Source organism: Ciona robusta, chromosome 2 (genome assembly GCF_009617815.1).
Source record: "Ciona robusta chromosome 2, ASM961781v2".
Lineage (NCBI taxonomy): Eukaryota > Metazoa > Chordata > Ascidiacea > Phlebobranchia > Cionidae > Ciona > Ciona robusta.
Window position 1 is genome coordinate 7,889,232 of NC_143236.1, and position 22,781 is coordinate 7,912,012.

A 22,781-nucleotide genomic window follows, 5' to 3' on the forward strand; every position below is an offset into this window, starting at 1 on the left:
AGTTAATTTAAAATATGAAATAAAACGAATGAAATAAGTCTTATAAAGCAAAGGCAAGTTTAAACAACCATCTTAAAAGCATAAGCCCAGAAAGCTTTTATTTGTACCCCAAATCGATGCAGTAAACTGACTGAATCCGTGTGAATCTAAAACGCCTCGTTTTCTCCTGCGTCACTTCCTGCTGTAAAATTGCTTCACTTGTTTGCGCACAAACGTCGCAGAAAAGTTGCAGATTTAGCGTTTTGCAACCAACTGTAGTTGCAAAATTCGCGTTTGATTTACATTTTTGAAAGATCGAGTAAGACTTCGGCAGATTATCTACTCCCACTGGTAGAACGACAATAACTCTGCTCAAAATTCAACTTCAAACTTGTCCAAAGTTCGACTAATTCAACTCTAATGGTGATGAAACGACAAGGCGATAGAGACAGAGATAGCCCGACGAGGATGAAACGCAATAGGGGGAGAAGTCCAAATAGACGATCTTTTCGGGAATTGAACAGGTTTGGCAAGGTTCCTCTATTTTTAAGCTACACCTAACCAACCAAAAGTTTTCTACAGTCTACAGGTTTTTAGGTCTTGTGGACGAAATGCTTATATGTTATATTAATAATATAGGCCAAATAAAAAAAAAAACTGTGGCTAGTTGTCAAGTTATTTGTTGCTGTGTTTACTTTTACTTCCGAATGTTACTTTGAGCAAAGTTTTCTTTTGTTTAACATTTTAAACATTAAATTTACAGATTCTATTAAAATAAAACTGCAGTAGAATTTTTGTGATTACCGCTTGTCAAGAATTTTTTGGTTTTTAAGGCAATGGAATCATTTACTTTTCAAGCTGTCAAAACGGATTCCTAAACAGTAACGAAATCCAAAATTCATGACTTGAATAATTCAGCAAATGCTGCTTTGTTAACCTCTGTGGTTGCCAACTTCTTTACAAAATACACTACAGTTGCATCATCTGCTAAAGTTCGGCAAAATGTCAACTATTCTGCTGTGATTTTGTCAAGATGGCCCGCTGAGGGCGGAAAACGTTGGATTTCTATGCATGCTGAAACTTGAAACTGAATTACTCTGTGTTAGGATTCTGAAATTATTTTTTAGTAGGAAAAATAGGAAATGCTGCAGATTCAGCTGATTTTAGTTAAACTATGCGCAGTAGATTTACACTGACACTATTACTAACTTAGTGTTATGCTAAATGGATGGTTGTTAGTTATGTTACTGTATTAAGTTGGAAAATGTGACATGTGACAGTGTATTCACGGCAAGCTACTTTTAATTTTTCCTACAGTTCTTAAATGAGTGTGTACGAACAAGAAATTATTAATAAAAAGTTTGACAGTCAGTTGTTTATTATACGGAGGGCTATCAGTTTACAAAATCTATGAAAACTTATTGTGATTATGGTGCTTAACATGAAATTAAATAACTTCACTTTTTGCAGAAACTCTTTTAAGGTTAATTTATGTGATACCTGTGTGTTGAATCGATTTTTAACTGAAATCTGGTTCACAATGGAAGTGCAGCAGGCATTTTATCATTGTTCTGTTTGCAACGTTACCAGGAAGATATCTGTGCTTTTTGCTTTCCTTAGCGTTTCAGAATACGCATTTAACACCTTTGTTACTTAATAATTTTAATAAAAAATTGATTTGATTAATGTTTTCGGTAAGTATTAATATAAATATAAGTAGTTCACAATAATTTTGCCTTTAAATGTTATATCACGGGGTTTGAACATCGTACAACAAACCAGGTACATGTTCTAACAATGCTTTACTTTTCAGCCCGGAGTATCGTGATCGGGATGCAAGATTCTCGAGCCGAGATGCGAGAAGAAATATCTCTCAAAACCGAAGGAGGTCCCCGTACCCCTCCCCCAAGTATTCCCCTCCCGTTGAGGCATCGCGAGGAAGAAGAGGGCGTGATTATGAAGACTACTACACCACACTTATGGTGCATAACTTTAGTTCAAAGCTCAACAGCGATGACATAGAAGAAAGCCTTTACTACGAGTTTAAGAAATTTGGAGATGTGAGTATTAGAGTGACAACGGACTCCTACGGGGAAAGAGTTGCCTACGCCACGTTTAGAAGCTCTGATAGTGCTAGATCGTGCAAGAATGCCAAAGGTCATCTCGTCATGCATGAACGTAGATTATCCATTGATGTTGTTCATGATGAACCAAGTAATAGATACTCACCAAGAAGAACTCCACCAAGAGAGAAAGTAAGAAGTCCTCCAAGACAGCGATCTCTACCAAGATCACCTGTAAGAAGACAATCTCCTCCACCGAAGAAAAGTTACCAAAGAGGAAGATCACCTCCACCAAGAGAACGCTATCCAGCAAGGGAACGACCTTCGTACAGGGAAACCAGGGATCGCTTCTCACCCCAGGAGCGTTCTCGTGGCCGCCATGATTCTCCTGACTTAGTCTCACCAAGAGAGCGAAGGAACTACTCTCCAGATAATCGGATTTCTCCTAGAGAACGTAGCTTTACACCACGTAGCTCGTCTCGAGAAAAATCAAGGACGCCGGTAGAAAAACATCGAGTTGAATCAAAAGAAAAGAATTCATCGAACCATGATTCAAACACTGATGAAAAATCCAAGAAATCGACAGAAAATACTCCTCAGTATAATCAAGCAAATCAAAATCAAAATAATATGCCTCCTGGAGGTATGGGCTTTGGTATGCAAATGGGAATGCCTCCCTTTCATGACCCCAACTATTTCCCACCTGGCAGTTTCATGGACAAGGCAATTCCACCAGAAGATGACCCATATGCAACAAGAACTTTATTTGTGGGGAATTTGGAACCTGATGTCTCGAACTATGACATTCGGAAAGTTTTTGAAGTTTATGGAAGAGTGGATGACATTGATGTGAAGCGAGCAGCAAGAGGTCTTGGCTCATATTGCTTTGTTCGCTTTTCAAATCTTGATCAAGCTTACAAGGCTAAGATATCACTCAACGGTAAAGCTGTGATCAAAAATGTGGTTAGGGTGGGCTATGGCAAAGTCATGCTTTCTTCTAAAGTGTGGGTGGGTGGTCTTGGATCATGGACCACTTTGTCGGACCTAGAACGAGAATTTGATAGATTTGGTGCAATTCGGCGCATTGATTTTCGCAAGGGAGACACAAGTTCTGCAATTCTCTATGAAACTATTGATGCTGCACAGGCTGCATGTAATCAAATGCGTGGCTTCCTTATGCCAAATGCAGAAACTAGACTTCGGATGGATTTCCTAGACCCTGAGCCTGGAATGCCAGGGTATGAAGCTTTTTCTGAGTGGGGAAGACATGATAACAAAAACTATGAATCGAATTCACAGAAATACAACAATTCAAATGATCGGTATCAGGACAAGAGGAATAATTCTCGCTACAGAGGCCGCAATATATTTGTTGATGAGAAGCCAAATAAATCTCGTAGCAGAAGAAGCAGATCACCAAGACAAAGATCAAGAGATCGTAGTAGAGGCTCATCTAATCACTGTGGAAATGAGACGGTCTCGAAGGATATAAAAGAAAGTGAAATGACAGCTATGCAGTACAAACATTTCCATGCCAAGTCCTGCTACTCGCTACATGACTTATGCCAATGCTTTGACCCCCCATGTTGGCAGGGTGGGTTTGTGTTAAAAAACATTGCATTCCCTGTGCTGTTTTTCTTTCTAGATGGAGACATGGGTGTGTTTAACACCACGACTGCAGACCCGAACAGTCCAACAGGAAGACAAACAATGTTCCATCTAACCCAGCGACTTAAACTGAACGAAGAAAAAACAAAGGAAGTTTCACGGCGAATGAAATCTTGTGTAAACAGAACATGCTTGATTGTTGCTGTTCCAGGAGTGCCGGAAAACTTAAATACAACTGGAACCATCAGTGGTCCAGTGCCTACACAACACAAGCCACTGCGGGGACTTGTAAAATACTTTAAAGAAAAGGAAGCTGCTGGTATTGTATCTGTACCAGCAATTACAACAGACACACCAAAAGAATGGGATAAAACAAGTTACAAAGATCGACCACTGTCTGGTGTTTTACATTTATTTCCTCCCGGTCCATTCGCTCACGAACAGTTGTTAAGAATTGGTCCTAATTTGCAACCGCAGTATTTCGCTGACGATTACATGGTTGCATTGTTAGTTAAAGGTCCTAAGGGATCTTTGGTTTAATTTTTTTTCAATATTGTACATACTAAACATAACTGCCCAATTACCAGTAATCAACTTTTTCTGACTATTTTCATCATGAAAATCAGATTAACCATATTCCTTGCTTAGTGTTGTGGTCTGTTCTTTTATCAAACGGCGTTTTAAGTTCATTGTTTTCTCTAATATTTACCAATTGATTGTGAAAACAAAAAATTCTTTGAGAGTTTTATTACAAAATGCAAACTTTACATGTAGAAAATTTGTTTCAGTATATAAAAAAGATGAACATTTACAAACAGTAAAAATATATGGCAAATTGTTATCACAACTGCTAATTATGGCCTTCTTAATGAAAAAATTGTGCTTTTAACACTTTTCAATACTCTACAGTGATCTTGCAGGAATTAGGAAAAGAATGAATGGTGTATGAATTATGAGCTAAAATAAGATTCAAGATTCAGTTGTTAAATTGTCCAAGGAGGTGCATAGTTTGGAAAGTGTTTCATCAAACATAACTCCGAGAATGAGCTTTTTCTGATACCACTGCAAGGGCAAACAAGTTTCTTCTTTCACACTGTCATGCTTCAGCATGTTGTGCAGTAAAACTTGAACCATTAAATGGTCAAGGATTGGAGTGAGAGCGTCAGAAGGTTTGCTTTGTTGAGGTAGTAGAGATTGGACGCACATGCTGTCCAGAATATAATCACCAGCATACTGTGCATGTGAGTGTAAATCAGGTGTGCTCAAAGTTAAAGTGTGTGTGTGTGGTACGTACTACATATTGCATGCAAGCTAGAGTGGCATACTTACTGTAACCAAACCTACATATTAAAGTTTGAAAAGTGCTTTGTATTACATTGGCTTCACCATATTGGAATACATGTACGTAGAATATCAATTACAGCCATAAAAATTTGTTTATTTAAATTAAATAGCATTTGGGTCTACATTTCAGGTTTCATGTGTGCTTTGTTTACAGTAAAGCCTATACTATTTACCCAAGATGCTTAGAGCAAGACTAGAATTGCTAGCAATAACGTAGTAACCAGTTAAAGTCCTTACCTTGCTTATTTGTTTGTATTGTGAAAACGCTGCTCTTGCTCCATAATGCATAAGTGTGTCTTGCACTAACGTTTGTGTCTCGTCATACACGACCTCATGTATAACAGAAATACATGCTTCACCGCACACAAACGAATCAAGCACGTCGTGCATAACTTCCTCCACCAATTCTGTTTCTAATTCTCGAAACAATGACTCTGCAAAGTTCTGGGTTTTATAGCTGAGACGATGGTTTGCGATTTTTTCATCGAAAAACTCAAGCACACTAGCTCGCTTGTCTTCTTGAATTACTTCTTCAATTAAGTCAATAGTAAGAGCTTTCGCCACCCTGAAAATTGTTGTTTTTTTTCAATGAATATGGTCAGGTGTTAGATGATTGTCAAATTTGTAAATAAAACAGCATAAAAAAACAATTACTCACAAAGTTACACTTGTGGTAACTAGGAAAAGGTGTATGAAACAGAACACACATGTTATAACGACTGTTTCTCAGCCACACAGGAATAAAGCAAGTTACATTCATTTTTCGAATGTTATTCGTGCATATGGAATATGAGTAGTAAGCAATGATGCCCACCTTTCTAATTGAGCTTCCTTCTCAGCTTTAATCTTCTTTTTTGCTTCTGATGAAGGCTCCACTCCTTCCACAAGAACCTCCTCAAATAAATCCAACACCTTTTACAAAACAAAGTAAATTGTTGGATAATTTTATTTTTAGCTGACAATTGAGACAACCCATTAAAACAAGTGGGCCTGGTTGAAGCAATTTTCAGTTGTCCATCTTTTTTAAGGACACATATATCCACAACAGTAGCAGTGTCATAGCCTTAAGTCCAGTGTGTCCTCTTGGTGTAGAGTGCTCTAATACCTCTTCAATAGCTCAAAAATGGCAATATACATAAAAGTTGTGCAATCTAGATAAAATATCATGCAATTACCTGCTCTGTGACTACTTCTTGAATAATAAGATTTAACTCTGCATTGATTTGGCCATCAGTAAAATTATGTCTTCTGCCATAATGTTCTGCTTGTTGGTATATTGGTGGTAAAAAAGAGAAACCAAGATTGGAAAATCCATTTGGATTTGAAGGTAATAATGCTGTTTTATTGTTCTTTATTGGTGGAAAATAAAGTGGGATCAAGCCCATAGGCTGTAGTGTAGAATTTGTTTCATTACTTGCCACAGCCAAGTCTTTAACAGTCGTGTTGTCATCATAGGATTTATCCACCATGTTAAGAAGTGTCAAATCTTCTTAAATACAACAAATTTCATCATAAAATCTACACGAGCTACAATTGTTGTAAAGCTAAACCAGAATTCAAATTTTAGTGTCAAGTATAAAGTACTCTTGTGAATCGTATATAAAAATACGTTTAGTTTGTTTATGATGGTTTATATAACATGCAATGAGTCAATAATGTATGTAAACGCTCATTTTCTGTAAATAATTATACTACCTACCAGCAGTGAAACGACGCCAAGAACAAAATTATATTAAAAGTAGGGTGGGGAAAGACGGGACACCTTTAGAACACAATCTACTGATTGTGTTTTTAAACAATTAACTACGGTATATGGAAGTCGTGGGGGTGCGTTTTATTATTCTTTAAATGTTTTTTTTTGTTTACTACTAAATGGGACGAGAAAGAGAATGAAAAAGTGTCCCACCATCCCTCCACCTACTATAAACAAACAACACACTAACTTGCCAATAATTTAAGAAAACACAAATTCACTTTCCGTCAGATGGCGCTAAGTTTATTTATTATTTTGGAAGGGGGTGTTAAAAGATTATACAAAAAAAAACAGTTCACACATATTGTATTTGTCGTAGGAAAAAAACGGTTGACACGTAAACTTGTGTTTTTACATTTGTGTTTTTAAGTAAAGAACACTCACAAACCATAAACCAAAAAAATTCTTAAACTACGCCTCGTTTAAATGTACTCAGCGCGTTCAAGGCTTGAGTACCGATCACATTAGTGTCCAAATGGGCCATAAAGGTCGGTTCATGAGTTAGTTTAACGATTTAATTCGCACCCTGCATTAATTTACAGTTTGTCTGTAGCGTCATAATAACAAATTCGTTGATATAAGGTAACAAAAAACTATTTGATATAAGTTTGTTCTTCACACGATCGGCACTCAAGCTTCATTCGCGCTGACAATATTTTTAAACAAGACGTAGTTTAGAAACTTTTATTTTCATACAACCTTATGGTTCCTTAGTGTTTTTAAAAATTTAAAAACGTATGTAATTCGTTTTTATGAGAGTTTCAGTTTAGGTTATTGCATGCGTTTAATCTTTACGTGCGATATTTAACTTTCGCCAGTGGTGTTAGTTCACCATTATGATATTGAAACATTGTACAATGTGGGGAATTATACCGTTGGCGTCGCTTTAGAACGTTCGTTTATGTAAATTGCACATGCGGTTTATTTACGCGGTAGTTGGGTAACGTCAAAGTTAGTATAGACCGGGTAACGTATGAAATATTTCGATTACAAATATTGTAAAAAACGTAGCCTATATGCAAGTGCTTTCAGTGTATCCCCGCTTAAAGGGTAATAGTTTGATACAAGCGTCAATCGTTGTAGATTCCATGTCTCATGACCGGGAAACGGCATACCCGAACGTGGTCACGACCATATCGTAAAAGTTTTTAAGAAAGCAACAAAAATGACAAACCGCCTTGGCAACCATTGCTATGGCTCTGCATCGCCCTCTATCGGAACTTATAAGCAAACTTTCGGGGTCTTGCATATTGATTTTCGACTATACAGCAATAACATTATACTGAAAAGCAAAAATAAAGATGCTTATGGTTTGGAGATTAGATTTTACATAGCTCGTATAAAACTCATGGTTATCTATCTTAAAGAAAAAAGATACTTAAAAATCGTTACGTCCCATAAGAATTTTATTGATTGCTAATTTTGGGTTCAAAGAGCAATGTTGTTTTGGTAGATACATTTTATGGAGATTTTGTCTGCTTTGATATTTCGTTTTGCTAATATATGATTTAACTTTAGGGCTAGATGTTGTGGTAAACAGTGAATGTAGGGTTCTGCAGTTATTCGGCGTCGTTTGATAGGCATAGTTCAAACTCCTAATGTCTTCTAATGTTGAGAACACTGTGGCAGGTAATAGTTGGCCATTACTGTATTATAGTATTTATATTGTGCTGTTTCCTTGCATTTGTTGTTTTATGTTCAGTAAATGTCCCCTGCCCTCTTACTACCAACCTTTAACACTTTTCCCCAACCTAATATGCAATATATACATATACCAGAGGATTCTTCACTAATGCCCTTATGTTTGTATTGTAGCTTTTCCTTTGCATTTTTTGTCTTTTTGTTAGTGATGGTTTAATAAATTAAACAGAAGAAGTGTAATTTTTGTAGAAATTCTGGAAGACTTCTCAAAATGTGATAGAACTGGAAGAAGGAATGCAGTTGCAGACACTAAAGATGAACCTTTACTTAACGCTGATGTTGAAACTAGTTTGAAAAATTTGTCAGTTAGTGGTGGTATGTGAAAACATTATTTACTTTTTCCACCCATTTTCATATTGGTTAATCACCAGTCTGCAGAGTATAGCAGGTTTAAGCGCAATTATGTTTGCAAACTTTTGGCTTTGCGTGCCATAATTTGTCCCACACAGGGCAATTAATTAATCAAAGAACCAAATGTCAAACGAACAAGGATTTTCTTGTCTTGCACTGCTTGCACACCAGTTTTCAATCATAGCACGTGCACATGCAAAAAATACCTGTCTTGCACGCGCAATATCTTGTCAGGACTTGCTATATTCTGCAGACTGGAGCCCAAATAGGCAGCTTTGAAACTGTAGTAGAAAAATCCAAATACATAACTATGTAAGTTTTAAAAGTTGCTGGCATTTTTCATTTCTTTTGTAAAAGCTTAGTAAGAGCTTCAGCTTTCAAGATGTTAAGCATTGATTCAGCAGCATTTGTTGGGTAGGAATCTTAGGTCACATGGGTTTTCATCAGTAGGAGTCGCACCATTCGATTCCTATTCGGCGCACTCCAATCTGTAGGTCTCGCACTTAATTTACCAGAAAGATATGAGCATGGGATCGCCGAAGTTAATATATGCATATATTAGTAATATACAAGTTACATTGGATGTGGACTTTGCTTGTTATAGCATGCTTTGAAACCTCCTCAATTCCACAGATAAAACACAAGGTATATCGACAACAAACAGTTCAACTAAATCTAGCTGATCAGTTGCTGCATACAGAAATGACATTTCTTTTATCTACTGTTCCACACTGTGTTACTTATACAGCGTTTCAATGAACAATAATTTTATTTACGAATCCGAGTTTTATCCTAAACTTTCTGTGCTGTGTAATACAGAGACTGCCATCTTACAACTTAGGAGACATTTCTGCTCCATGTTCACTTTAATTTAAAACTTTAGTGTTACTGAAGTTACAGCTTATGTCACTGATTTATCTATTATATTTATTCTACTGTTTAACCCGAATGGTCATTCTGCTGAACTTAACTGTGCATGTGGATAAATGCCGCCCCTTACCAGTGTAATATATATATATGGAATTTTCATTTTCTGTTAAAATATTTAAAGATATAGTAGGGTGGGGAGAATGGGACACCTTTTTATTCCATTTTCTTGTTCAAATTGCTAGTAAACAAAGAACATTTTAAAGAATTATTAAACCGTATGGTCCAAACTCTCATAGACCGCTGTTAATTGCTTAAAACACGATCAGGATATTTGGATATTATGTACTAAAGGTGAACTATCTCCCCCACCCTACTGTATTCCAATACGTATTAAAATATCTGTGGTTTAGTTTTTAATTGTGTATTTCCTGTGTTGTTATTCTGTTTCTAAAGTTAAAGTCTAATTACCTAGCTCTTTAAAGGTACACATATGGAATTTTCACTCTACTAATCACACTGTTACCAAATTCTCCATAAACCAATACCATTGTATTATACCAGTAATCTGTAATTTCTGTCTTTAACTGCTTTCTTTAATATTGAGATTATAATTGTGTACCTAGATTCGTTGTCTGTAGCTTATGTTGCAATTACTGAACTTAACTGTGATTCCCACTCATCTAATTGTGTATTCTGTATGGGTGAGGTCCAACAGCCAAACATTTATTCGTGTAACATGCTCTTCAATGCTGCTTATATTAATTGGTTGCAAAATTTGTTTCACAATTTATGTACCAATATATGCTACTGCCAGATTTTAGATTTTACTTACAAAGTCAAATGTCTTTTGGTTGCTTATTGTTTTGTGCTGTGAAAATATTTTATGTGTTTGTGTCTGTCAGCGTTATTCTTCACATTGTATGTTAGTTCCGCTACTTGTATTTGTACATTTTACCCTAATTTTTAGTTGGTCTGCTTACTTACCATTTCACCCTTGATTTGTTAAAGTTGAAAACAGTGTTACACTATAATGTTGTGTGGGACCAAAATTTCTGTTGAATTTTCTTGAATAACAATATATTTATCAGCACATATGGAAGAAGTTAACTCTGCAATAGTTGAACCAGGGCTTCCCAAACTTATTGCTCATGACCCATTTTAATCACTTTCAATTTTCAATGACCCTTTATAGTTAATAGTATAATACATGAAGTACTGTGTGTAAAATTGGTAAACTCTTGCTGACCCCTGAAGTTTGTTATTTCCAGTTTGGAAAGCCCTGTTTTGTAGGTCTTTTTCGGGTACTGTCAATGTGAGATTATTTTGCAGTGTTTTGTAAATTGTTTTACAGAAAATATATGACTTAAGACAATGCAGTTGTGAATATGGTTAATCTTACAAGTCTTACAAATCCAATGTTGGCAAAGAAACCATGCAAAGAACCGCTGGTAGGTTTAGATTGGCAATATTTTAAGTTTAATGATTTCAATGTATTATGTCTGCGTGCAAGGGGAACGACAGTCGGTATATCTCCCCCCACCCTAATACTACAGTACGGTGGGGAAAGATGGGACACCTTTGCACTCTATTTTCTCGTTCATTTAAGTAACAAAAAACATTCAAAGAAGTATAAATCTATATCTTCACGACTCCCATAGACCGTTGGTATTTGTTTGAAACACAATCAGGATATTTGGATATTATGTGTTAAAGGTGTCCCATCTTCCCCCAACCTACTACTATATATTAATTGCAATAAGTACGTCAGTCATTTATGTCCTAGACATCTGTATTGGGTCATGTTATATTCATATTTCCTCTACGCAGATATATATACATGCCATCTGGACATCTATATCGTAAGTCCTCCGGGATTGCAACTTATTGATTAGTGATGCCGTTAAACTTTCAACGCATTCTACCAACGTTGTTGAGCGACTTAATTTGGGCGAGGTGCCGGTCTGTATATAAGTCCATGGTGATGAGCATTCTCTCTTTTTAACGATCGATTAAATATTTAATCTAGTGTTCATTGTACAGCGGTTTATTCCCATAAAACAACCTGTTGAAAACACACGTCCAGACTGATGTGTATTGTATTTCTACATAGCTAGATAGATATTCTTAGTGATAATTGAGTCTAAAGCAACGCAAACTTTTATGTCGATACAACTTTCATAATTTGGTGTAATCCATAACCGTAGAGTCGGTACTATCGGTGTCAGCGCTATAAGCGTGATTATCTTTACTCTTGTCCAGCGAGCCATTGTTATCGCTTTTCATCGAGACGGTATCGAACTTTTCACTTTTCAAATTCGATTTTTCAGCCTTGTTGTATTGGACCCCGCACCGTAAAAACTTCCGGGCCTGCTTTGGCAACCAACCGAAGAGAGGGTGGTCGAAAAATGCAATTGTGACACCTGGAGGGAGCTCGCTTGGTTTCTGGAAGCCTGTCGTTGAGGTAAAATGAGATATGGTAAGATGGGGTAATATGGGACACGTTTTCTTTTTCTTTTATTGTCCCTTTTGGTAGTAGACAAAGAGAGTATATACATAAATACACAGGTTACACACAGACGCGCTAACCACTGTGCCACGGCGCCGGATGTTTTATTCGGGCATAAATAAGCCTTAGATTTATTGGCATAAATTAACGAGCATGTTAAACATTGGCACACACAACCTTACCTAAATAGGCATTACAAAACGTAACAGTAATCTACGAATATTTCAAGAAAAGTTTTTGCATTTATACTTACCGGTTGCAAAGCTTACTATGTGCCCGACCACAAGTGCGGCTACGAATCCAAACACACCGTAATATAAATATGACATCGCATACCAATCGGCGATCGGGGGCGCTGGAGGTGTGGGTAAAGTGAAATTAGGCGCTGGAAGGTATAATAAAGTTAATAGTTGTATATTAACGTGGGTGCCTATATAGTAAGGTGTGGGTGGGGAGATGGAACACATTTAGCGAACAATATCCAAATATCCTGCGGTCATGTTTTAAACAATTTTATAATTCTATGAGTGTTATTTCTTTAAAGTTATAGCGGTTGTGGATGCTTACGACATACTAAAGGTGGCTGTACACAGTATCCGGAATTCGTCCGTTTTGTCTGTTTTGTCCGGATTTCGCTGCCGCATGCGGAACCTGGTAATGGGTTTGCATACGACTTCGCAAGCGAATTCGCATGCCGGATACTGTGTACAGCCACCTTAAAGCGTCATTAACAGTTAGAGCTTCATGTTATGGTAATTTGGTATCTAGGACAATAGGTAGATGCCTTCTATTCTAGGTGGATGAAGCAACGCAGCTTAGCACGCCATGGGTCCCAGGATTTAGGTCAGTATTGGCACATTACAAAAAATCGGGTTAAGCGTAAAATATGTCAAAGGACGCCCAAAATCACACTTACTAGTTAAAGGAGCAACGGTGGTGTAGTTTATGCTTGTAGATGTATTTCCATACTCGCATGACTCCGTGCTAAGATATAGCTTCCTTACAAATTCATTTGAGGCCGGGTATATCGTGCTACCAATGTATATCCACGTTGCGAGTCCCACGCCGACAATTACACCACTTAATGCGCCCTATAAAGAATGAATAAATGAATGAATGAATGAATGAATGAATGAATGAATGAATGAATGAATGAATGAATGAATGAATGAATGAAATTGATTTCGTCTCTTCGGTCACGATAACGATAACGAAAAAAACGTGAGAGTTCACAGAAGCCAAAAAACTACCCGTAACGGCAAAACAACAGTTGTTAAAAAACGCTAAGTGATAAAACAGAAAAAATATTTTTTTGAATAAAGGGCGTGACTGTTACACCCCAAAACGTAAAACTTTGTACAACGCCGGCACCATGTGTTGAGTTATAAACTCACACAAGTTAACGCTGTACTCGCTTAAAAACTTTCGTTTTCCTGCCACAACAACCCGCGTCGTGATTGCGGTTTGCAATTCTTACGATCTTCCTACGTTAATCATTAGCATATTGATACTGTAACTGATATGATCTACTAGTTCGAGGAAGTCAGTGTTTACTAATTGTTAATGCGGTAAGTGCAACGTCTGACTGTTATTAATTGGTATATATAATGGAGTTCCGAAGCGTTAAAAATGGTACAAAATCAATACAAATGGTTATAACAGGAAATAACACGCCACGACTTGTTTTTAAAATATATGAAAATACTTATTTTTACAACTATATAGATATAGTAGTGTGGGGGAGATGGGAAACATTTTTATTTTAATTTCTTGTTCAATTTAGTAGTAAAAAAAGAGCATTCAAAGAATTATAAAACCCTCAAGTAAGGACTCCCATCGTTGTTAATTGCTTAAAACACTATCAGAATATTCGGATATCTTCGGTGCTAAATAAGTCCCATCTTACCCTACAGTACTATATCAAAAATTATTCACGCATCAAAACAGCCAAAGCATGACCTACCCATGAATTGATCCAAGGAAACGCCCAGCCCATGGTGAACAGCGCCACCATGGGACCGGATATCATTCCGTTGATGCTGAGCGCAGCATTTAAAACTCCGCCCAGGTTCGAAGCTAGAGCAGACATGGCAAGGCAACAGCCCCCGAAAAATATAACCAGTATCTGAATGAAAAAAGTATATTAGCGTTTATAAATTTTAAGAATTTTTTTCTGAAAAATCTATACAGTAGGGCGGGGGAAGATGGGACACCTTTTCATTCTATTTTCCCGTCCAATTTGGTAGTAAACAAAGAGCATTCAAGGAATTATAAAAAAAAATGCACTCAAGACTCCCACAGACCATTGGTGGCTGTATAAAATTACGAGCTAAAGGTGTACCATTTTATACCACTCTACTATATATATATACGGACCCGCGGCTAACCGCTCACTTCAAAACCAAGGGAGACAGTGATCGATGCTCGATATTGGTACGATCGAAATACCGATCATCTTACTTTTCATGTATACTAAAAGTTGATTACTCTATTAAAAAAAATATTTTATTAAAAGTAAGTATACCTTAGAAATCCAAACTTCGGCTCGCTGCGAAAGATCCTTTTTGATTGGTTTTATATAATCTTCTAACGTCACTGCTGCCATTGCATTAATTCCCGATGAAACAGTGCTGTGTGACAATTGATATTTATTAAGGTTGGCGGTATACCAATTGAAATGTACATGTTCTATCCACAAGCATGTATAGTGGGGGAGGGGGGGGGGAGATGGGACACCTTCAGCACATAATGACAATACGGTTTTATAATTCATTAAATGTTCCTTGTTTACTACCAAATTGGACGAGAAAATAGAATAAAAAGGCATCTTTCCCGACCCTACTATATATTCCTTTTATATTCTATTCTATATGGATGAGACCTTGTTGGGCTAGAGTTGGCTCATTACCCCAGCAACACCATTGTGCGTCCGACGTGCTGTTATAACGACTGTCGTTTTCCAGCCAACACGCGAGGATAAAGCATAAGTTAAATTTATAAACGTCAAAGTTTAAAATTGTTATATATACCTCAATGTGCCGCTGAACGTACTACATAAAAACACGCCAGGTAATCCGGGGAACTCGTACAGAATATCCATCACAAAGTAAGGCATCAGTTGATCAGTCGCCGACACCCACCCGGCCGAGAATGGGTCACATTCGACGTAATAAGCGTACATTGTTAAACCCGCCATCCCCGCCAGTATAGCGATCGTTGCCACGCCAACTGCATTTAGATATACCGACCTGAAAAGGCAAGAAAACTAATAGTTTAAACAGCGACGTAAAAAGACGAAAAAATCCTGAATAATTTAAACAAGTGTGTTTGTTCATGACATTGTATAGGCATTAAATAAGATTCGAACCTTCGGTAAATATAGCATTGCGATATTTATGTCAAATAAAGGAGTTTATTGGGGTATATTAAGACAACAATAAGCAAGAATGACGCAGCTAAAATGGGATTGCTTTGTCGTGATAATAATCCAATAGAGCCCTATATATAGGGGCTTCTCAAAAGTGATGAAATATAAATTGACATAATATAGGTTTGGCCAAAGTTAGTAGAAACGTTCCAAATATTCATTTGGACAAACCGAATTGTGAAAAAATATTTTGCGTAGCTTAATATTAAAAAAAAACATTTATATAGTATATAGGCTGGGGAAAGATGTGACACCTTTAGCACATAATTCCCGAATATCCTGATCGTGTTTTAAACAATTAACAACGGTATATGGGAGTCGTGAGCATACGGGTATATAATTCTTTGAATTTTCTTTGTTTACTCCCAAATAGGACAAAAAAATAGAATGAGAAGGTGTCCCATCTTTCCCCACCCCATCTTAGAAACCCGATTGGTTCACACTTACAGTCGGGCATGATTGAGTGTTCTGCAGCACAAATATCTTTGAACCACCGTTTGTGTTGTACAGTAGATCCCAGTCCAGAGAAACGTTCCTCCAGTTAATATTGACCAGAAAGTATGTCGAACTCGAGGATCACCCTCAAAGCTATGTGTAAATGATCAAATTGATATTATGTAGGATTACTGTACGATGTGTAATAGGGTAGGGAGATATGGGACTTCTTGTTTAAAACACGATCAGGATATCTGAATATTATATGTGCTAAAGGTTTCCCATCTCTCCCCACCCCATTATATGCTTATTGCACGACATCATGTCTGTCGGGTGCGTTTTAGGACACGACAATTACTAAACCCAATGGTTCTTATACATCGTCCGAATTGACAGCCAAACACCAAAAATTAAATAATTATACAAAGTTACATACGTGGTAACTCGTAAGCAGGCACGAGGTGTACGAAACAAAACACCCGTCATGTAACGACTGGCATTCACCCTGTCACGCAAGGATAAATAAGTTACATATACGCGTGGTGGTAACTTCTAAGCGGACACGAAGTGTATGAAACAAAACACCCGTGTCATAACGATAAACGTTCTGTTATTATTAACATTAACACCTAGTTTTAAACATTCCATATATCACCCATATTTCCTACAGTTAAATAACTCACTGAACAAAATCGACCCTTCCCCCTCTTTCTGCGATTTTCCAAACGTTTTCGAACCCGCCAAGTCGAATACAACCTTGTATGATAACTGCTATAAACCCGACCACCATCACCGTGCATTGAAATACATCGGTCCATATTACGGCCTTCAGTCCCCCCAGCGTGGTATAGAACGTACACACCACACCCGTAACGATCACTGATGTCCACAGGTCCAGCCCGGTAACTAAATGTTTTGCATAGGTGTAAAAAAGAGAATGAATGAACGTAACTTATTTACCCTCGCATGCTGGCGAGGCAACGGCAAAAGTTAGAACCAAAGTTAGTATAGACCAAGTTAGGAAAGGGATTGTAAAACAACGAGTCTTGTTATCCATTGTCGCAGGTCCATGACGTCATAGACGCCACCATTACGGAGCCCACGGCATAGCATTTTATCATTGCTGGGTGCTGTTTTTCGTTTAAATTTGGCAATTTTTTAAAAACCAAGCACTTCTGCGAGTAAAAATGGCTTTCTACTAATGTTATATCTTATCACAATAATAAACCTCACAAAAATAATCAACTTTTATTGAACACTCAATCGATTAAAGAGTAAAAAAACAGAAAATATCAAGTTTATCAAGTTTACTATAGCCAAAAACATAAAAGAACATGTTTAAAATATAAAAATACAAACAAAAACGCATAACATTACCATAAACTGGTGTATCTAGCTGCAGTTTTGCATGTAAATTGTCGTGATTTTACTTTTTGGCTCACAAACTTAACACGTATAGCCGGCAACGAAACTTAAGGTATCTTTGTAAAATTTGCCTAATATCGAAGTGACATTGAGGAAAACAATACTGAGTTACTATTTTTTGTCCTCTGCTTGAATTAGTAAGTTACGGGTCTTTATGAAATCGGAAAACGCGAACACCTTATCTGCTAGTACTTAAGCAGTTTGGAGCTGCATGTCCACTCATGTTGGATTATACATGTAGTAAAGAATGGTTATGTAGATTCGTAGGTATTATCAAATACTATTATGTAAACTAAGCTGATTGCTGCTAGTCTTAATCGCCAACGTAAAGTACCCTGTTAAACCACACTGTACGCCGAAAACCAGTCAAAATATTAATTTACTTCACATTAATTCCTAGATTTAATATTATATAACAAGATTTATATTAGAAATTATATATTAAATGTTAAAACAACCGCTATATGTGTTTTCTAGCTTTGTATCGCTTACAAGAACTAAATGAACACATGCCGACCATGCATTGGTATAGGCGATTCACGCTCTGTGGGCTCCGTAATGGCGGACACGAGCGCCGTTTCCTAACTTGGTCTATACTAACTTTGGTTAGAACACGAGTGTTCTGTTTCATACACCTCGGGCCTGCTTGCGAGTTACCACGTATGTGTAACTCTTGAGTCTATTAATTACTGGTAAATAGTACGACGGGGGTAAAGTGGATACTGTTTGCACATGATACCCCACATTTCCTAATCGTGTTTTAACAATTATAACAACGCTCTTTTAGAGTCGTGAGTATTTTGTATTTGTCGCTAAATGGGACGGTAAAGGGAATGAAAACATTGGCCATCTTACCGTAACCTACTATAGTAGAGTGGGCGAAGACGGGGCAACTTTATCACATAATATTCAAATATCCTGATCGTGTTTTAAACAATTAACGACGGCCTATGGGAGTCGTGAGGATATGGTTTTATAACTTTTGCATTTTAGTTTATGTTTCCACCAAAAGAATGAGTATAAAAGCGAGTAAAAACATAAACCATCTCACCCCAACCTACTATATATAAATACGACAACACAATTTCACAAACCTTCGTTCAATGCCAATGCAGGTGCATAGATCACGATACCAATGTAGAGGACTTGATTTATGATATATATGGTCGTACCAGCTACTCGAACGTATTTATTGAATCGCAGCTCTAAGTACTATGGGAACATAAAGAAATAGTTAGAACATAATTTATTGTTGGGATATTTGCATTAATGTTATAAACATAAAATACTTAATAAAAAGCAATTCATTAACTTTTTAACACTTTTCGACCTTAAAATTGTTTTGGTGTTAATTTTTCTTCAATTTACCCCCAAATAAGTATTTTCTCTAAAAGTATTTCTTAAAAATTGATTAAATTGAAATGTTTTTTAAGTTTACCAAAATATGCATTTTCCCTCATACCCCACTGTGTGTTATTTTGGAGATAAACTGCCGACCAATTTTACTTTCACATAAAACAACGAGTTATTCGACTTCCGAATTTTGATTTGCATTACCTCGTATGTGCTTGTAATGCCGAGATTGTAAAACAACGGAATGTATATTTCTGATGCAACAATGCCAACTATGACGTACACAAAGCAGTAATATGTAAACATTGTTCCGTAAACATAGAACTCAGAAGGGGTGCCGAGAACTGAGAAAAAATATTTTAGTTTGATAAATATATATAGAATATAGTGGGGTGGAGATGAAAGATGCGGCATCTTTAGCACATATTATCCAAATGTTCTGATCGTGTTTTAAACAATTAACAACGGTCTATGAGAGTCGCGAAGATACGATTTTATAATTCTTTGAATATTCTTTGTTTACTACCAAATGGGACGAGAAAGTAGAACTTAAAGGGGTTCCATCTTCCCCCTCCAAACTATATGTGTTTGTATACGCTATACAGGTATAGGGCTGCCGTTTAACTACAAAAAACTCAACAGACCATACTTAAAGTAAAATAAAAAATCAAAAAAAGCATTACCCGCAAATTATGCATGTAAGTCGTAAGCGGGTACAATAAGGGGTATGAAACAGATCACCTGTGTTATAACGACTGTCGTTGACCCACAACGCGAGAATAATTAAATTTATTATTATAAATTGAGCCTCCGGAATTTTACATTGCATGGAGAGGGGTGCTGACTAAAACCATAGAATTTGTAAAAAAATCTATATATGACTTTGGTGCTCACTATATAGTCGTGTGAGTTAACTTGTCATTGTCATAATTGCACAAACATAAATATCGCTAAAACTACAACAATTTGGTGTTTTAAAAATTGCAGCGATGTCATATTTACCAGTAATCGCTGATAGAAATCCAGCAGTTAGTGAAAACGCGACAGGCACAGCATGCATGTGCCGTCCGCCCATGAGGTATTCTTGAGCATCATTGGATTTCTTTCGATTTCGAAACGCGAAGAATAAGCCGATCGAGGCAGAGATCACAAAAAGAAGAGCAAACACGACGTAGTCCCATGTACCAAAAGAACGATTCACTTCCTTCATATTTAAATTCCACCAAACGCTGAAAACTTACAGAATTCCCTAAAATGGCAGAACACCCGTGTTATCACGACTATCGTTTTCCGGCCACGCATGGATAAAACATGTTACATTCATTCATTCAACTCTTAAACGAACAGGTGTATGAAACAGAACACCCGTGTTATAACAACTATCGTTTTTTCGGCCACGCGAAGATAGAGCAAGATAGATTTACTCATTTATTTATATGTTCATATAATATTACAAATTAAACAATATGTGCTAGTGAAAAATCCCTTTTATAAAGTGTTATCTGGCCGGTGAAGGTGACTACGAACTATAATTCTTAACTAACTACTAACCTCTAAAACTTTCCAACTGCCTAAACAATAAGTTTGCATTGAATAATACAAAAAAAATTCAAGTTAAAATACCGCCTTTAATACTCCATTTTGTTATTATACCTGTTCCGCATGTTGTATTTTACACCAAGCATGCGAGACGCACTTATAGCAATAACGTACAATGAGAGCAAACAGGGGAATACTCAAAGTCATCTCAGCTGACCGCAAAGCTTATGCAACAATGCTGAGCCCAAAAGAGTTTGCAAACAAGTGACAAGTTGTGCGACTATGAGGCCTTGAGTTAATCATTTCATAATATCAATATTTAACCCTGCAATCGGAGCAACGCCCTCAAAAAGAGCCTTGCAGTACGAAGGCATGTCTTAACCCGCCATCGCCCTGATAAATGGCTGAGTGGTAATATATCTCGACTTGCGGTTTAAAGTATTTCGATGACTTACACCAAGGTTGGTACAAGTAGGTATTGCGGCCTCGTTAAACGTGTGATATACTCTATAACAAAGCTCTTTATTATCTCCAACCTCTATTTACCCTGCTTCCCGTATATGCTTTCATCACAAGTGGGGGGGGGGGAGATGGGACACCTTTTCATTCTATTTCCCCGTCCCATTTGGTAGTAAACAAAAGACGTTTAAAAAATCATAAAACCGTATCCTCACAACTCCTATAGATCGTTGTTAATTGTTTAAAACAGGATCAGGATATTTGGATAATATGTGTCCCCCCAACCCACACTATACATGTTTAAATATTAGAATATCCATGCGTTTTCATGTGTATAGGTATTTATAGCCAGTTTCCAAAAATAGTTTATTCCTTTAAGCACATAATAGGATTGGTCTACTGCTCTACTTGTTTTCCGTCAAATTGGAAAACACGCAACTGACAAGTTGTATTGTCCTTGATTTATTACGCTTGCTCTGCATATTTTGTGTGACGTGCTTCCATTGAAATTTCTGCTCATTGTTTTTCTTTAAAAACGTAGTTTGGGATTTTTTGTTTTCTTTATTCGCTACTCTTATACTTTCTTGTTATTGTTTGTTATATCGGTTTGTAAATTCTGTGGGCATTCTGTTTACGAAGAAGATCAGCACAACAGTATATATCAGCAAACTTTTGTGAATCTTTACGAAGAAATGGGTAAAAGGTGTAAAATCGAGGGCGATTGGGGAGGAATTGTTTACAATAAGAACCCTAGATTGAACTTTGAGAATGCAAGTCGTAGCTGCGAAGAGAATTCTTCTACCTTGGCACTGTTAAATGATAAGGAGATATTAAAGCAAGTTATCGACGGTTTACCAGCATCCGGTGATGCTTGCTGGGCTCGTAAATACTGGGTGGGTGCACGCCGCCCCCCCGGCAGCAGAAATATCGAACGATTGGATAGTACCCCATTTAACTATAGCGCTGATGGTAGAGGTAACTGTGTTCTGTTAAACGAAGGTGTTTGGTGGAAGGTTGTTTCGTGTGATAATCGCAGGCCCTATATTTAAGTACAACAAAATCGCAGTTGCAGACATCATCGTTTAACGTAGCGACTATTGTTGGACTAGGTTCTACCTTGGTGGTTCTTATTGTCGCCGTTATGTGTTTGGTATACAAATACAAACAAAAGCGTGATGCAGTGCCTACAGTGAGGAGAAACAAACACGGTAATCGCTTTGTTGACAATGTGCAAGTCCCTAAAGTTTGCAATAAAGCTCCGCAGCAGCACCAAGCGGACTGTACAGTCCACTCATGTCAATCTGGCAGTGATTTAGTTGATTTTGTTGAATATTTTATATTTAAACGTTAAGTTTTGTTTTCGTCTTTTTTGACGTCGTGAATTGTGGTTATATGTTATCCAGTTTAAAAAAATAAAATACCCTGAACCGTAAGTTTTCTGATAGATTCGCTGTCACTAAAGTTAGTTCAGAAGACCTTGGTTGTTACTAAACCTATAGTTGCCAGAATGGCACAGTTACTAAAACGGCCCTTTTCTTTTTCCATAAAAGCAAATAACTCCGACGCTCGATGCTCCACCACTGCGGACATGTGTGTCTTCGGAAAATGCACTTAAAAGTAACTAGTGCGACCTAATTGGTCACTATAATAGCGTGCAAGATTTGAGGAAAGAAACGAAATGAAACATATTTAATAAAAATATAAACCTAATTTTTTAGCCTTTAAGTTTAAGGTCACCAGCAAATTTCACGTCACAATAAGCCATTGTAATTGGTAAACATTATACCATTATTAGATTTGCAACGTCATGGCGGATATATATGATCAAAGGTTTTGAGAGGTTTGAAAATATTTCGATTTCGGTGCAATACATGAATTGTTTGCTTTAACCCATGGCGCCCTCTATAACGTTATAGAGGGCGCCATGCTTTAACCCAATGCTTTAGCGTTCAAAGTAAAGAGCTTTCT

At 37.0% G+C, this 22,781-nt stretch overlaps 3 protein-coding genes across 4 annotated transcripts; 1 reads left to right on the plus strand and 2 right to left on the minus strand.

Annotated features, from left to right (window-relative positions):
* Positions 1-167: 167 nt before the first annotated feature.
* Positions 168-11,041, plus strand: LOC149740826 (RNA-binding protein spenito-like). Of its 2 annotated transcripts, XM_089872523.1 has the most exons (5): positions 168-503; positions 743-1,673; positions 1,793-8,376; positions 8,638-8,763; positions 9,433-11,041. In XM_089872523.1, the coding sequence occupies exon 3, from the start codon at positions 1,959-1,961 to the stop codon at positions 4,188-4,190; it is 2,232 nt and encodes a 743-aa protein (XP_089728649.1). In that variant the 5' UTR covers positions 168-503; positions 743-1,673; positions 1,793-1,958; the 3' UTR covers positions 4,191-8,376; positions 8,638-8,763; positions 9,433-11,041. The 2 variants fall into 2 exon arrangements, with proteins under 2 accessions (XP_089728649.1, XP_089728648.1); XM_089872522.1 differs by lacking the exon at positions 743-1,673.
* Positions 4,383-6,463, minus strand: LOC149740827 (uncharacterized). Its single transcript, XM_089872527.1, has 4 exons — positions 6,170-6,463; positions 5,809-5,906; positions 5,232-5,559; positions 4,383-4,883 (listed from the first exon to the last, which is right to left on the minus strand). The coding sequence occupies exons 1-4, from the start codon at positions 6,461-6,463 to the stop codon at positions 4,620-4,622; spliced, it is 984 nt and encodes a 327-aa protein (XP_089728653.1). The 3' UTR covers positions 4,383-4,619.
* A 708-nt stretch (positions 11,042-11,749) lies between the features above and the next one.
* LOC149740828 (sodium-coupled monocarboxylate transporter 1-like) lies at positions 11,750-20,078 on the minus strand. Its single transcript, XM_089872524.1, has 11 exons — positions 19,818-20,078; positions 19,020-19,159; positions 18,557-18,674; positions 16,721-16,943; positions 16,050-16,190; positions 15,205-15,423; positions 14,700-14,805; positions 14,139-14,300; positions 13,092-13,266; positions 12,429-12,560; positions 11,750-12,119 (listed from the first exon to the last, which is right to left on the minus strand). Exons 1-11 carry the CDS (start codon positions 20,023-20,025, stop codon positions 11,845-11,847), a joined length of 1,899 nt encoding a protein of 632 aa, XP_089728650.1. The 5' UTR covers positions 20,026-20,078; the 3' UTR covers positions 11,750-11,844.
* Positions 20,079-22,781: the final 2,703 nt, after the last annotated feature.